The sequence below is a fragment of the Gymnoscopelus microlampas genome (genome assembly GCF_963454915.1).
Source record: "Gymnoscopelus microlampas genome assembly, chromosome: 22".
Classification (NCBI taxonomy): Eukaryota; Metazoa; Chordata; class Actinopteri; order Myctophiformes; family Myctophidae; genus Gymnoscopelus; species Gymnoscopelus microlampas.
In genome coordinates, this window is record NC_139959.1 from 45,765,367 (window position 1) to 45,780,380 (window position 15,014).

At 39.8% G+C, this 15,014-nt stretch overlaps 1 protein-coding gene across 1 annotated transcript in view; it reads right to left on the reverse strand.

Annotated features, from left to right (window-relative positions):
- LOC311038678 (NACHT, LRR and PYD domains-containing protein 12-like) overlaps positions 1 to 15,014 on the reverse strand; it is a gene marked incomplete at both ends in the record, with an annotated part of 279,561 nt that overhangs the window by 255,710 nt on the left and 8,837 nt on the right. Inside the window, one exon of the mRNA XM_084048247.1 lies at positions 14,632 to 14,793. Coding sequence (XP_083904373.1) covers positions 14,632 to 14,793 — 162 coding nt within the window. The remainder of the gene's footprint in view (positions 1 to 14,631; positions 14,794 to 15,014) is intronic.

Consider the following 15,014-nt stretch of genomic DNA (forward strand, 5'->3'; position numbering starts at 1 on the left):
CTCTCTCTCTCTCTCTCTCTCTCTCTCTAAAAGCGCACAGAGTTGCCATGTCCGCTTATTATAAGATAAGATAAGATCTTTGGGATTGTTTTTCTGTAAAGTTGCTTGAAAGTGTAGTTGCTTTTTTGGCCTTGTTTCCTAATGTTGTTTGAACACACACACACACACACACACACACACACACACACACACACACACACACACACACACACACACACACACACACACACACACACACACACATACAGATTGCTCGCTCTATGTCTTTCTCTCTCTCTCTATCTCTGTGCAATAGTCTCAAATAAACAGCCCCTCTTCTAGCACGCTCTCTCACTCATTCTGTTTTATAATAATGTTTAACTTAATACAGGACTGGACGGTAACTATGTGGGGGGATGATGAGGATCTGTTTGTTGTGGTCAGGTCCACAGACCTTCCATAGCCACGGTGGCTGTAATGTGCTCTCATTGGCTGTAGCGTGCATCTCCTCGCAAGCTGATCGGAGCCCCTTTCACATTGCATGATTTTCAGTCTGCGAGACACCTGAATATCTAACTTATTATTATAGTTATCTGAAAACGGTCGGAAAGCCGTCACAGAGCGGAGAATCGCGGCCACATCGTGTCGCAGAGCCTTTCACACACAGCGAGCATTATCTCGCAGATCAAAGGCCGATCTGCGTCGGGTCGGGAGGTTTTGTCGGCGAGCGCCAAAAAAGGTCGGGCGACAGCAATATCGGACCTAATGTCCTGCAGTGTGTACCTGGCCTTAAGTATGTCTCAAGTAAAAGTATCAATACTGCAACCTCTGTTACAAGTAAAAGTCCGGAATTCAAAAATAATTTGAGTAAAAGTACAAAAGTATTAGTATCAAAATGTACTTCCAAGTACCAAAAGTAAAAGTACTAAAATGTTGGAAAATAGCCAATCTAAAAAACGTGTCGCGCTGCGACACGTGTAGATAGGCTATTTTCAAATAGCCGAGGCATAAAATAGGGCTAAAGTGGTTAAAGGGGAAATCCACCCCTTTTCAATATTTAACTATGTCATTAATAAAGCATAAAGGAGTTGTGTGGAAATAAGAAAAAAGTTCCCCCCTTTCTGTGTTGCCTTGAACTGGAGGATTGATTGTGGGTTTAACATTGCAAATTACACCATGATGACTCATCATGGTGTAATTTGCAATTACACCATGACATGCATTCCCTTTAATGCATGTTTTATGATGTAATCATTTATATCTGAAAAGTAACTAAAGTTTTCAAATAATTGTAGTGGAGTAAAAGTACAATATTGGCCTCTGAGATGTAGTGGAGTAGAAGGAAAAGTACTGCAAATTGGAAATAGTCCAGTCAAGTAAAAGTTCCTCAAAATTAGTACTTGAGTAAATGCACTTAGTTACTTTACACCACTGTTATCATTATCATGTCGCTGCTGTTCTAAATACAGCAGACAGGTTGAAGAAATCACAGATTGAAGCTTTAAGCTTCATGTTTATGGAAGATACTAAACATGTATTCTATTACTAGTTTGATCACTTCAAACCAGCGGTGGAAAGTAACTAAGCACATTTACTTGAGTACTGTACTTAAAATCAATGTTCAGGTATTTTTTACTTTACTGGAGTATTTCCAATTGTCAGTACTTCTACTCCACTACATCTCAGAGGCAAATATTGTACTTTTTCTCCACTACAATTATCTGAAAACTTGAGTTACTTTGCATATATATAGCATTACATTATATAAACATGTATTAACCACTTCAGCCCTATTTTATACATAGGCTATTTGAAAATAGCAGATCTACAATCTCACAACGCGTCGCATTGTGAGCTGGAAGATCGGCTATTTTCAAACATTTAAGTACTTTTACTTTTGATACTTTAGGTATGTTTTGATGGCAATACTTTTGTTACATGCATTCCCCAATATCAACAAGTCACAAGTCAAGCCCCTCGTCCCCAAAGTCTACCTCAAGCTGCAACAAGCGCAACGCCCCGGCCCCAAGAGCAGAACACTCTTGAATTTGTCAAAGTGCTAGCAGAAGCTATAAGTGCCAATCGTCTTCCAACGCCAGAGCCTGCGGTATTCACCGGAGATCCTTTGAGATACAAAGACTGGCGACTGTCTTTCAAGACGTTAATTGACAAGAAAAACATTCCAAAGAACGAAAAACTGTATTACCTGAGAAAGTACCTAGGTGGTGCTGCTGCACAGAAAGCAGTTGAAGGTTTCTTCCTACTAGGTACAGAAGAAGCATATGACACAGCCTGGCAGCTGTTAGAAGAACGGTTTGGAAACCTATTCCTGATTGGAAAGTCCTTCACAGACAAGCTGCATGCTTGGCCAAAAATAAGCGTTAAAGATGGCCAGGAGCTAAGATAATTGTCTGACTTCCTCAAGGGCTGCCAAGCTGCAATGCCCCACATTAAGGTCCTGCATGGAGCAGGACTTACCTGAGAAGAAGAGAAGCTCAGTCTGGTCTGGGTTCAGCTTGAGGTGGTGAGAAGACAGGACATCCACTGTGAGATGTGACGTCAGCCAGACATGCAGCGATGCTCTCTTCAACCTGAGTGGCAGGAGGTGGAGAGAGAAACAGTTCAGTGTTTACCGGTGGTGTAAAGTAACTAAGTACATGTACTCAAGTACTGCACTAATGAATAAACATCTGTTAAAAGGATATCCATCGTGGTCCTTTTTTGTAGTGTGTGTGTGTGTGTGTGTGTGTGTGTGTGTGTGTGTGTGTGTGTGTGTGTGTGTGTGTGTGTGTGTGTGTGTGTGTGTGTGTGTGTGTGTGTGTGTGTGTTGGGAGGAGAGCAGATCATTATTACAAAAAAATAAAATCAATTTAATATTTACTTGAGTAAAAGTACATAAGTATTGGTATCAAAATGTATTTAAGTACCAAAAGTAGTAAGTATTCATTATGTTTTAAAATGTATAAATAATGAATTAATCTTTTGAAAATAGCCGATCTACAAGCTCACAATGCGACGCATTAGTAAATGTACTTTACCAGTTACTACAAGTTTGATGGAGATGATGGATCTATTTTTTGTAAATAATAGATATCCATATATATCTGTGTTGCTATGGATGGAGTGAAGTTATAGTGCTGAATCCAACCAGTTACAGCAAGGGTTCCCAAACCTTTCAGGCAGCGACCCCCCAAAATAATCAATAATCAATTTGAACTGCAGGCCCCCCAACCTGACAAGCACTTGGAAGTGTAGGCATTACATTTCGTTTGACTCGGTTCCACAGATTAATATTGTGAAAATGGCCGATCTACAAGCCTCGCATTGTGAGGCCAATTTGGTATTAAAAAGGTCTTAAAAATGATTAAATTGTAACTAAATGTGCAGATACCCATACACTTATACTGTATGTTGGTGTGTTTACTGCTGAGTGAGAAATCAATGTTGCACCTTAAGCTAACCATCTGGGGACCCCCCAAAATAATTTAGGGACCCCCCTGGGGGTCCCGACCCCAAGTTTGTGAACCACAGAGTTACAGGATGGTTCCTTTAACCATCAATGCCGTCAAACACGCTTAAAATCCTGAGTGTTCATTTAACTAGAGACTGAGAGTATGCAAAAAAACTTGAGTTTTGCATTTGCACCACCGGCCCAAAAAGATTTACAAACCCACCAAACAAAGAATGAATCAAAACTCCATTCATTTAATGGGTGATAGATACCCTAAAAAAACATACATTTAAATGATCCATTTTAAAACTCAAACAGACTTATATCACACTGTTATAATGTCCATCCATTTGGGAGATCAATATTAATTTAATCTCTGTGAATCTCCTCTCCCAGGCAGCCTACCAAAGTCAATTCATCAATGCAAAAGCATTATTGTATCGGAGCTCCGACATTTTCAGCCCTGGTGCCAATGCACACAAACTAGGACTCGTTCCAACAGCATATGCAAAGGAGGCCAAGGTACACCATGGCACGCACACACACACACACACACACACACACACACACACACACACACACACACACACACACACACACACACACACACACACACACACACACACACACACACACACACAAGCTGAAACAAGCAGACAGGTCTATGAAAACGAGCCAAAAAAGAAGAAGCGACTGGTTGCATGATAGCAAAATGACTTGGTATAGCATGAACCACTTTGAGTCCATATTATGGTACATTGGCTATTTGAAAATAGCCGATCTACAAGTTCACAACGCGTGGTGATATGTATATCGGCTATTTTTTTTTAATCTTCAATATGGTATGTATTTGGCCGCGGACCCCCATCTCAAAATATATTGTTACAGGGACCCCCAAAAGCAAAGATTCGAGTTACAAATGTCCGCTTTAAAATATATATATTCAAAGGTTTGCAGAAATGTTCACAATTTTTCAAAAACTAGTAGATCTACAAGCTCATAGCACGGCACTCGGTGCCGTACTATGAGCTTGTAGGTCTGCTATTTTTGAAAAGCCAAAGTATAAAAGGTTACAGTGGTTCAAATCATTGCGATGCTATATTAACATATTTTGCTGGGGACCCCCTGGAACCCCCCAAAGGACCCCTGGGGGTCCCCGGACCCCACTTTGAGAACCACTGACTTAAAGGACCACTTCACCCATTTTCAACCTATCTTCAGTTGGTCCTCACTAATGCTCATGATACTGAAACCTCATCGATGGGGAATCCAAGCTAACTTTTTATCAATGGGAGTTAGCATGTTATAATGGAAGCCATTGTTCTCCAACATATTGTTTGACCACTTCAAATGCTCTAATCTGAAATTAATAACCAAAAATAGCTAAACATGCTTCCATAGAACATCGGTTCTCAGAGTGGGGTCCGGGGGGGGGCCTTGAGGGGGTTCCAGGGGGTCCCCAGCCAAATTCATTGTTAGGAACCAAATTGACCCTTATGTGCCTGTAACTCTGAAAGGGTACAAATGGAACCAAATGGACCCTAACGGTCCATATGGTTCCATTTGTACCCTTTCAAAGTTAAATTAACACTGACGATGATATTACATTTTAGATTGGAACCCCCAATAAATTAAAATGTTTGAGACCCTGGCATATCTTTCCAAATGGGTCCTTGACACAAAACAGTTTGAGAACCACTGCTGCAATAGAGCAGTGGTTCTCAAACTTTTTCATGTCAAGGACCCCCAAATTGACACTTATTAGCCCGTGGACCCCCATTTGAAAAGATATGCCAGGGACCCCCATAAGAGAAGATTCTTTATACGGCTCTAGCAGTGATCCTCAACCATTTTAATTTCAAGGACCCCCAGTTTGACATGCATTAAGGCTACGGACCCCCATGTAATGGCATTTATATCTCTGGGAGCCCAACTTATATTGTAAAATCAATGTTAATGTAACTCTGAGAGTGTACAAATGTTTTCATTTCAGTTTCAGTTTCATTTGTACAGGTTTAGCTTTAAATGCTTTTTACATGTTTACATCTAGAAGACTGGCCCCAACAAATCCTTTAGCTGCCACTGTAAGCATCCACAGAACTACCACCTAATCAGTCACCTTTTGTGTTACACAACATTTAGTTCCTAACTATCCTTCATTTAGCTGGGGACCCCCTGGAACTCCTTTAAGGACCCCTGGGGGTCCTTGAGAACCAATGCAATAGAATACATGCTGGCTTCTATCATGGAATCCAAATGAGTGAAATCAGTCATCCTCCTACCTCGACAGTGGACCCCTTCATCGTAGTCTGGGCCCCGTTACACAGCTTGTTGAAGTGGATGCACTTCCTCGTCTCGATGCACTGTATGTGATTGAGGGAACACCTGATCACCACCTCCCTCACATGGAAACAGAGAAACAAACAGGTAAAGAGATTCATATGGTTTGCTATAATAACTAAAGTAAAAGACAAGCTTGGTGATGCATCAATCAGCTTGTTGAGGTTCAGTTAGTGCGTGTGGGTAATCTCTCTCAAGACAGATTCAGCTAACAGCAGAATGTGTCAGCACCACTGCCCTAAACATGTAGTGTTGTTGGAGGTAGAAATCAGTGTTCATTCTGACAGCAAATTTAGATTTAGTCTTTTGAATAACACATCATTTAGTTTTAGTCCAATTTTAGTCAGAAATTGTCTAGTCTTAGTCGACTAAATATCAAAATCTTTTTAGTCTTAGTCAGCAAAATGAACTCTGGTAGGAATAAACACAGAAGCACACCTCTCTTTCTCTCGCACTGATCAAGCTCTGGCTTGTGTAATGAGCTTAAGTCCACACAGTTGTGTTGGAGGTTAATGAATGTTTTACATAAATAACAGTGAAGAACATGATGGCATGCTGCCTACCTGCTGCCAACCACTACCCTCACTTCCTGGTTACAGCTGTGACATCATGCATGTGTCTTAAAGGTGTACACAGTGACATCATGCATGTGTCTTAAAGGTGTACACAGTGACATCATGCATGTGTCTTAAAGGTGTACACAGTGACATCATGCATGTGGGGCCCAGATGGACATGTTGGCTGGGTACTTAAAATAAATTGGATATACTCCAGTAAAGTAAAATAAAATGCAGTACTTGAGTAAATGTACTTAGTTACTTTCCACCACTACAAACAACAGAAATAATGTCCTAATAATATTAATACACAGGAACAACGACAGACATTCAAAACATTTATTAAACAATTACAGTTTATTCTACAAATGACCTTAATCTCTCTCTCTCTGAGAAGATGATGTCATCTTTACAATAACACATGATATGAAACATTATGAAGAATGAGAATAATATGGAATGAAAACAACACAATGAAACAATGATCTAATAATGAATCAATAGATAAACAATGAATGATTTGACTTCATTGATGAATGAATGCATTTAGTGGATGTTTGAATCCAGAGTCAAATACACACTGTTCCTCATTCTGTTGTGTCAAATAGACATGAAATACATGAGTGTGTTTCTACACGTATGACACTGATATTTACATCATCACTATTTATGATCCATATTTATATCAAATACATGAGTGTGTTTCTACACGTATGACACTGATATTTACATCATCACTATTTATGATCCATATTTATATCAAATACATGAGTGTGTTTCTACACGTATGACTCTGATATTTACATCATCACTATTTATGATACATATTTATATCAAATACATGAGTGTGTTTCTACACGTATGACTCTGATATTTACATCATCACTATTTATGATACATATTTATATCAAATACATGAGTGTGTTTCTACACGTATGACCCTGATATTTACATCATCACTATTTATGATACATATTTATATCAAATACATGAGTGTGTTTCTACACGTATGACACTGATATTTACATCATCACTATTTATGATACATATTTATATCAAATACATGAGTGTGTTTCTACACGTATGACACTGATATTTACATCATCACTATTTATGATCCATATTTATATCAAATACATGAGTGTGTTTCTACATGAGACACACATGTATGACACTGATATTTACATCATCACTATTTATGATACATATTTATACATCTGTGGAGGTTTGTGCAGCGCTGTCTAATCTAATGTAATCTAATCTGATCTAATTTGATCTAATATAATCTGATCTAATGTAATGTAATCTAATATAATCTGATCTAATGTAATCTAATCTGATGTAATCTGATCTAATGTAATCTAATCTGATGTAATATAATCTAATCTAATCTGATATAATGTAATCTGATCTCCCTGTGGTGATGACTGAATCAAAGAAAAGACCTACAAGTTCACACGTTGTGAGCTTGTAGATCTGCCATTTTCAAAACGCCAATTTATATATGTTTAACTTTAAACCCTCCCTGGAACCCCCTCAAGGACCCCTGGGGGTCCCCGGACCACACTTTGAGAACCGCTGGTCTAGACCACCGCTTTTCAATGTGAGGTCTGGGGACCCCCAAGGGGTCCAAATGGACCCTTACAGGTCTGTGACTCTGAGAGTGTACACATGGAACCAAATGGGTTCCAGGGGGTCCCCAGCTAAAGTAGTTAACAGCATCACAATCATTTTAACCACTTTATAATGTTATGCGTTGGCTACACAAAAACAGCAGATCTACAAGCTCACAGCGCGGCAAAAAGAAAAGTATTGAAAATGGTTGGAACATTTTGAATAATTTAGTTTTTTTCTGGTAAACATAAATCTCCTCTGGGGGTCCCTGGCACAACACATTTTCAGATGGGGGTCCCTGGCACAACACATTTTCAGATGGGGGTCCCTGGTACAACACATTTTCAGATGGGGGTCCCTGGCACAACACATTTTCAGATGGGGGTCCCTGGTACAACACATTTTCAGATGGGGGTCCCTGGTACAACACATTTTCAGATGGGGGTCCCTGGCACAACACGTTTTCAGATGGGGGTCCCTGGCACAACACATTTTCAGATGGGGGTCCCTGGTACAACACATTTTCAGATGGGGGTCCCTGGCACAACACGTTTTCAGATGGGGGTCCCTGGCACAACACGTTTTCAGATGGGGGTCCCTGACACAACACATTTTCAGATGGGGGTCCCTGGCACAACACGTTTTCAGATGGGGGTCCCTGACACAACACATTTTCAGATGGGGGTCCCTGGCACAACACGTTTTCAGATGGGGGTCCCTGACACAACACGTTTTCAGATGGGGGTCCCTGGCACAACACGTTTTCAGATGGGGGTCCCTGGCACAACACATTTTCAGATGGGGGTCCCTGGCACAACACGTTTTCAGATGGGGGTCCGCAGCCCAAACACATATTAATCTGGGGGTCCTTGACTTGAACAGGTTTGAGAACCACTGCTGTAAGAGTCCATATGGACCCCTAGTGGGCCCCGGACCTGATGTTGAGAAACAGTGTCTAGATCAGTGTTTCTCAAAGTGTGGTCTGGGGACCCCCAGGGGCAGTTTTTCTTATTAACCCATTAAAGGACGACTTCACCCATTTTCAACCTATATTCATATAATATAAACACTAATGCTCATGATAAAACGGTACCATGTTTTCCTACTCAGTCTGTGTCTCATAGGAGAGCTGTGGACAGTTCAGAAACCTGTCTACCAGTGACATCATCGATGGGGAATCCAAGCTAATAGAAACGGCAGGCTTTGTATTCCTGGAAAGTTGCAATGCAATAAAAGAAGCCATTGTTCTCACGTTAATAAACATCTAAATAAAATGTTTTAAATCTTGTTGGAAAAAAAAAATCCTGCCTAATGATGATGTCACTGGTAGACGGGTTTCTGGACTGTCCACAGTCCTCCTATGAGACACAGATCAAGTAGATTTTTTTAAAAACATTTTACCATGGACATTAGTGAGGGCCTATTATATGAAGAGAGGTTGAAAATGGGTTAAGTCGTCCTTTAAGACCTGAGGCCGATAAAAAAAAAAAGATTTCTAAATAATACAATAAAATAAAAATATATATATTTAAAGATTTGCACAAATTTTCATGATTTCACAAAAATAGCAGATCTACAAGCTCATAGTGCGGCACTCGGTGCCGCGCTATGAGCTTGTAGATCTGCTATTTTTGAATCGCCTAAAGAAATCTAAAAAGTGACACAGATGCTTAATGGGTTAAAATGTGACTTTAAAAAAAATATCTCGGCCTATGGGGGTCCCTGGAACAGACTATGTTCATATGGGGGTCCCTGGAACAGAATATGTTCATATGGGGGTCCTCGACGTGAGAATGTTTGAGAAACACTGATTTACAGATTGAAGTACTCGTGGTAACCATGACAACCTGGACTCACTAAGACATGTTGAGTAACCATGACGACCTGATGTCACCCTCACATAGAGACTCTATCTCTGCTCACACAGAAACACTGAGGAGGAGGAGGAGATGGAGTAAACCCTGAACCCAGCATAGAGAGGTTCAGTGAATGTGTCCCTGAAGGTGTACAGGTGTATCAGAATGTCCTCTGATATTTTATAGAATGACAGAGTTCCAGCAGAACAGTCTAGATACACTGCTACTCTGTTAGAGCCTCTAGAGGGACTGACAGGGAGGCGAGTCTGCTTACTATTGTGTATGACAATGTAACTGTTACCGTACCTTTCTCCTCTACAGTCCAGACTCCAGGACATGTCATTGTATCCTAGCCTACAGTCATCACCCTGTCCTTTCCTGCTGATTCCTCTGTCAGTCACTGCTATAGAAACCACAGCCTCCCACTCTACCTCCCAGTGACAGCGTCCAGTCAGACCCTCTGAACACAGAACCTGTGGCTGTCCATAAAACCTGTCAGGATGAGGAGGATACTGATGAACCTGTCCATCATCACATGTCACCTTCCTGTTGTTCTCAGACAGATAGAGGGTTCTGTTTGTTGTGTTTGTGTCCAGTGTGAGAGGATGATAATCTGATGAGAAAAACAACACAATAAACATTAAACACATCATTCACTGAGTCACACACACACACACACACACACACACACACACACACACACACACACACACACACACACACACACACACACACACCTTAACCACTTTAACCCTTCATCAACTGGTGTCTCACAGGGCTCTATACCAGTGGTTCTCAACCTGTGGGTCAGGACCCCCACCCTTGAAAACACACACACACGCACGCACGCACGCACGCACGCACGCACGCACAGACACACACAGACACAGACACAGACACACACACACACACACACACACACACACACACACACACACACAGAGAGACAGACAGACAGACAGACAGACAGACAGACAGACAGACAGACAGACAGACAGACACACAGACACACACACACACACACACACACACACACACACACACACACACACACACACACACAGAGAGAGACAGACACACACACACACACACACACACACACACACACACACACACACACACACACACACACACACACACACACACACACACACACACACACACACACACACACACACAGAGACACAGACAGACAGACAGACAGACAGACACACAGACACACACACACACACACACACACACACACACACACACACACACACACACACACACACACACACACACACACACACACACAGTGAAACTGGTTGTTGAGGCCGTAGCAGAAATGTTCTTTAAATAATCATTATTTAACTATTTAAATGCTTCTATAAAGGAGTAATTCTAGCTTTTAGTGTCAAGGACCTCCACATCTATATGTATTTGTCTGTGGACCCCCATCTGAACATGTTTTGTGCCAGGGACCCCCATCTGAACATGTTTTGTGCCAGGGACCCCCAGAAGAGAAGATTTATGTTTAAAATTATCACAATTATTCAACTTTTTTCCAAATATTTCCAGTATTTTTCAAAACGTATAAAAAATAGCAGATCTACAAGTTCGCAGCGCGGCATGAAGTGATGTGCTGTGAACTTGTAGATCTGCTATTTTTTAAATAGCCAACATATGAAATATGTATAAAGGAGTTAAAATGATTGTGATGCTGTATATTAAACATTTTGCTGGGGACCCCCTGGAACCCCGCCAAGGACCCCTGGGGGTCCCCGGACCCCACTTTGAGAACCAATGCTATAAAGAACCATTAACCACTTTAACCCTTCATCGACCGGTGTCTCCCAGGGCTCTGTACTTGGTCTGCTTAGTTTTTCCCTCTACACCAAATCTCTGTCAAAAATACCCAGTGGTGTAAAAAGTACTCAGATGTGTTCCCGGTCTTAATGGGTTAAGTAACAAACCTGTGTCATTAAAACAAAAAACAAATCTTTGTCTATACAGAAATAGCACGATTTTTCAAAAAATAGCAGATCTACAAGCTCATAGCGCGGCACCGAGTGCCGATTTGAGTTAAACATCTTTAACTCAAATCTTTGCTTCTGGGGGTCCCTGGAACAAAATATTTTGAGATGGGGGTCTGCGGCCCAAATACATGTCATTTTGGGGTCCTTGACATGAAAAGCTTTGAGAACCACTAATATATATATAATATATAATACATTATTATTATATTATTATTATTATTATTATTATATTATAGCAACATACGTTTTTTTCAAAAAAATAGATTTAGAAGACATTTGTAGAATCCCCCAGAGAAAAGATTTGAGTTACAAATGTTCGCCTTAAAAAAAATATATATATATACAAGCTCATAGCGCGGCACTCGGTGCCGCGCCATGAGCTTGTATATCTGCTATTTTTGAATAGCCAAAGAGATCTAAAATTGACACACAGATGCGTTCCCGGTTTAAATGAGTTAAGTAAAAGTATCAATACTGCAATATGAGCTTGTAGATCTGCTATTTTTGAACATTTGTTCAAATCTATAAATATATATATTATTTTAAAGCAAACATCTTTAACTCAAATCTTTGCTTCTGGGGGTCCCTGGAACAACATATTTTGAGATGGGGGTCTGCGGCCCAAATACATATCATTTTGGGGTCCTTGACATGAAAAAGTTTGAGAACCAGATATTATATTATTATTATTATAATATTACAGCAACATACGTTTTAAAAAAAAAATGGATTTGTAGAATCCCCCAGAGAAAAGATTTGAGTTTCAGTTAATATTCGCTTTAAAAAAAATATATATACAACGCTATGAGCTTGTATATCTGCTATTTTTGAATAGCCAAAGAGATCTAAAAATGACACACAGATGTGTTCCCGGTCTAAATGGGTTAAGTAAAAGTATCAATACTGCAATATAAAAATACTCTGTTACAAGTTAAAGTCCGGAATTCAAAATATACTTGAGTACAAAACACAAAAGTAAAAGTACTCATTATGCAGAATATCCCATTTCACAAGTTTTCAAATGTATAAAATGTATTAAAATCTTTTGAAAATAGCCGATCTACAAGCTCAAAAGCTTGTAGATCTGCTATTAATGTATATGCTTAAATGTATATAGGACTGAAGTGGTTAATATATGTTTTGTAATAATAATCAAAATCTACAAAGTAACTAGTAACTAAAGTTTTCATGTAATTGTAGTGGGGTAAAAGTACAATATTTGCCTCTTAGATGTAGTGGAGTAGAAGTAAAAGTACTGAAAACTAGAAATACTCCAGTTAAGTAAAAATACCTTTAAATTGTACTTGAGAACCATATACATGAGTAAATGTACTTAGTTACTTTACACCACTGAAAATAGCCGAACTACTAGCCAGTGCTTGTTAGCAATGTTTGTTGTGTTTGACAAAGTACAATTTGAAAGCAAACCAAATGAAAAATGCAACAATGTTGTAACTAAACCCCTGAATCACACAGAATCTACCAAACTATACAGTAGGTGTGAATCTGCCCTAAAAATCCATGTATAAAATGTCAATATTGACAGATACTCACATCCTTTAATGAGATGAGGATTGAACCAATCTTCTCCACCATGTTTCACTCTGTAGGAAGTAGAACAACAACAACAATGCATCAATGTCTGTCTAACACAACGTCTCCACTACCTGACACTATTATGATGATTTGATGATTATTATTATTATTATTATTATTATTATGTACACTACAGTGTTTCTCCTAACATTATCCTGACCAGGCAGCTCATCCTGACAAACTAACTGCCGCCCCCTGGAGGACCTCCCGTTATGTACTCAAGTAATAATTTGTCTTATTATATTTTCAATTTGCAATACTTTTACTTCTACTTCACTACATCTCAGAGGCAAATAAAGTACTTTTACTCCACTACAATTATTTGAAAACTTTAGTAACTCGTTACATTCTAGGTTTTGAGTATCATTACAAAACATACATTAACCACTTCAGACCTATACACTGAAGCTATTTGAAAATAGCTGATCTACAATCTCACAACACGTCGCAATAGGACATATTGTGAGCTTGTAGATCAGCTATTTTCAAAATAGTTTTATACATTTTGAAAACTGTCGGCGATATAAGTACTTTAACTTTTGTTACTTTAATTATATTTTGATGCCAATACATTTGTACTTTTAAATACCAGACTATATTTACTTTAAATTAATTTAAATTAAATTAAATACAAATACTAGAACTTCTTCAACCGCTGGTGTGTGGTGAATTCAGTTTCAATAATCCATACCGGACGCAATTCTAAACCAATTACTGTAATTTAAAGTTATGTGATCAGCAGAATGTGGGTTAATTCTGTGTTCTTTCTATGAAATTTGATATATTTCAAGGCAATCAAATGCTACAGCTTGGCATGTAAACCTAGGACCTTTCTGCGCAGAGACATAGAGAGAGGGGGGGGGGGGCATTTATTTGTGTACATCACAGAGACATGTTGAACATGAGACATGATTAGACAGAGGCAACAGTGATTGTGACGGCTATGCACTGTGTTGAATATCTCTCCTTTCAATGTGATGTTTCTGTGTACAACAAGGACTTTGTTGTGCGTAGCATTCCTGTGCATAGTGGTTGATTAATGTAACGCCCAAACCACACCTGTGAATAATCTAGCGTGTAGTGCAGGTGTTTAGAGGCAGCGCTATGTGTTGCACATGACAGAACATAGTCAAATAGTGGTGACGGCCCCACATGCAAACATTACCCACAGATAGCGGGTAACGGGCTCTCCTGGAAAACAATGACCCAAGTCTACTTACTTGAGATTCTTCAGCCCAGAGAGAGAGAGCAGCGTCTTCATTCCTGACTCAGTCACCATGTTTAGAGTCAGGTCCAATTCTCTCAGATGGAGGGAGGGATTAGAAGTTAGAGCTGAGGCCAGAACTTCACAGCATCTCTCTGACAACCAGCAGTTCTTCAGTCTAAATGAGAGAGAGAGAGAGAGAGAGAGAGAGAGAGAGAGAGAGAGAGAGAGAGAGAGAGAGAGAGAGAGAGAGAGAGAGACCATTAAATCACTTCACAACACCCTCCTACCCATATATATAGAAGCCTAGATACCTCATTGGCCTCTGCAGTTTGTTGGAGCGACTGGTATTTGCTGAACGGCTGCCTCTTACGAAAATTCCCGCCCCCACCTGCCTCT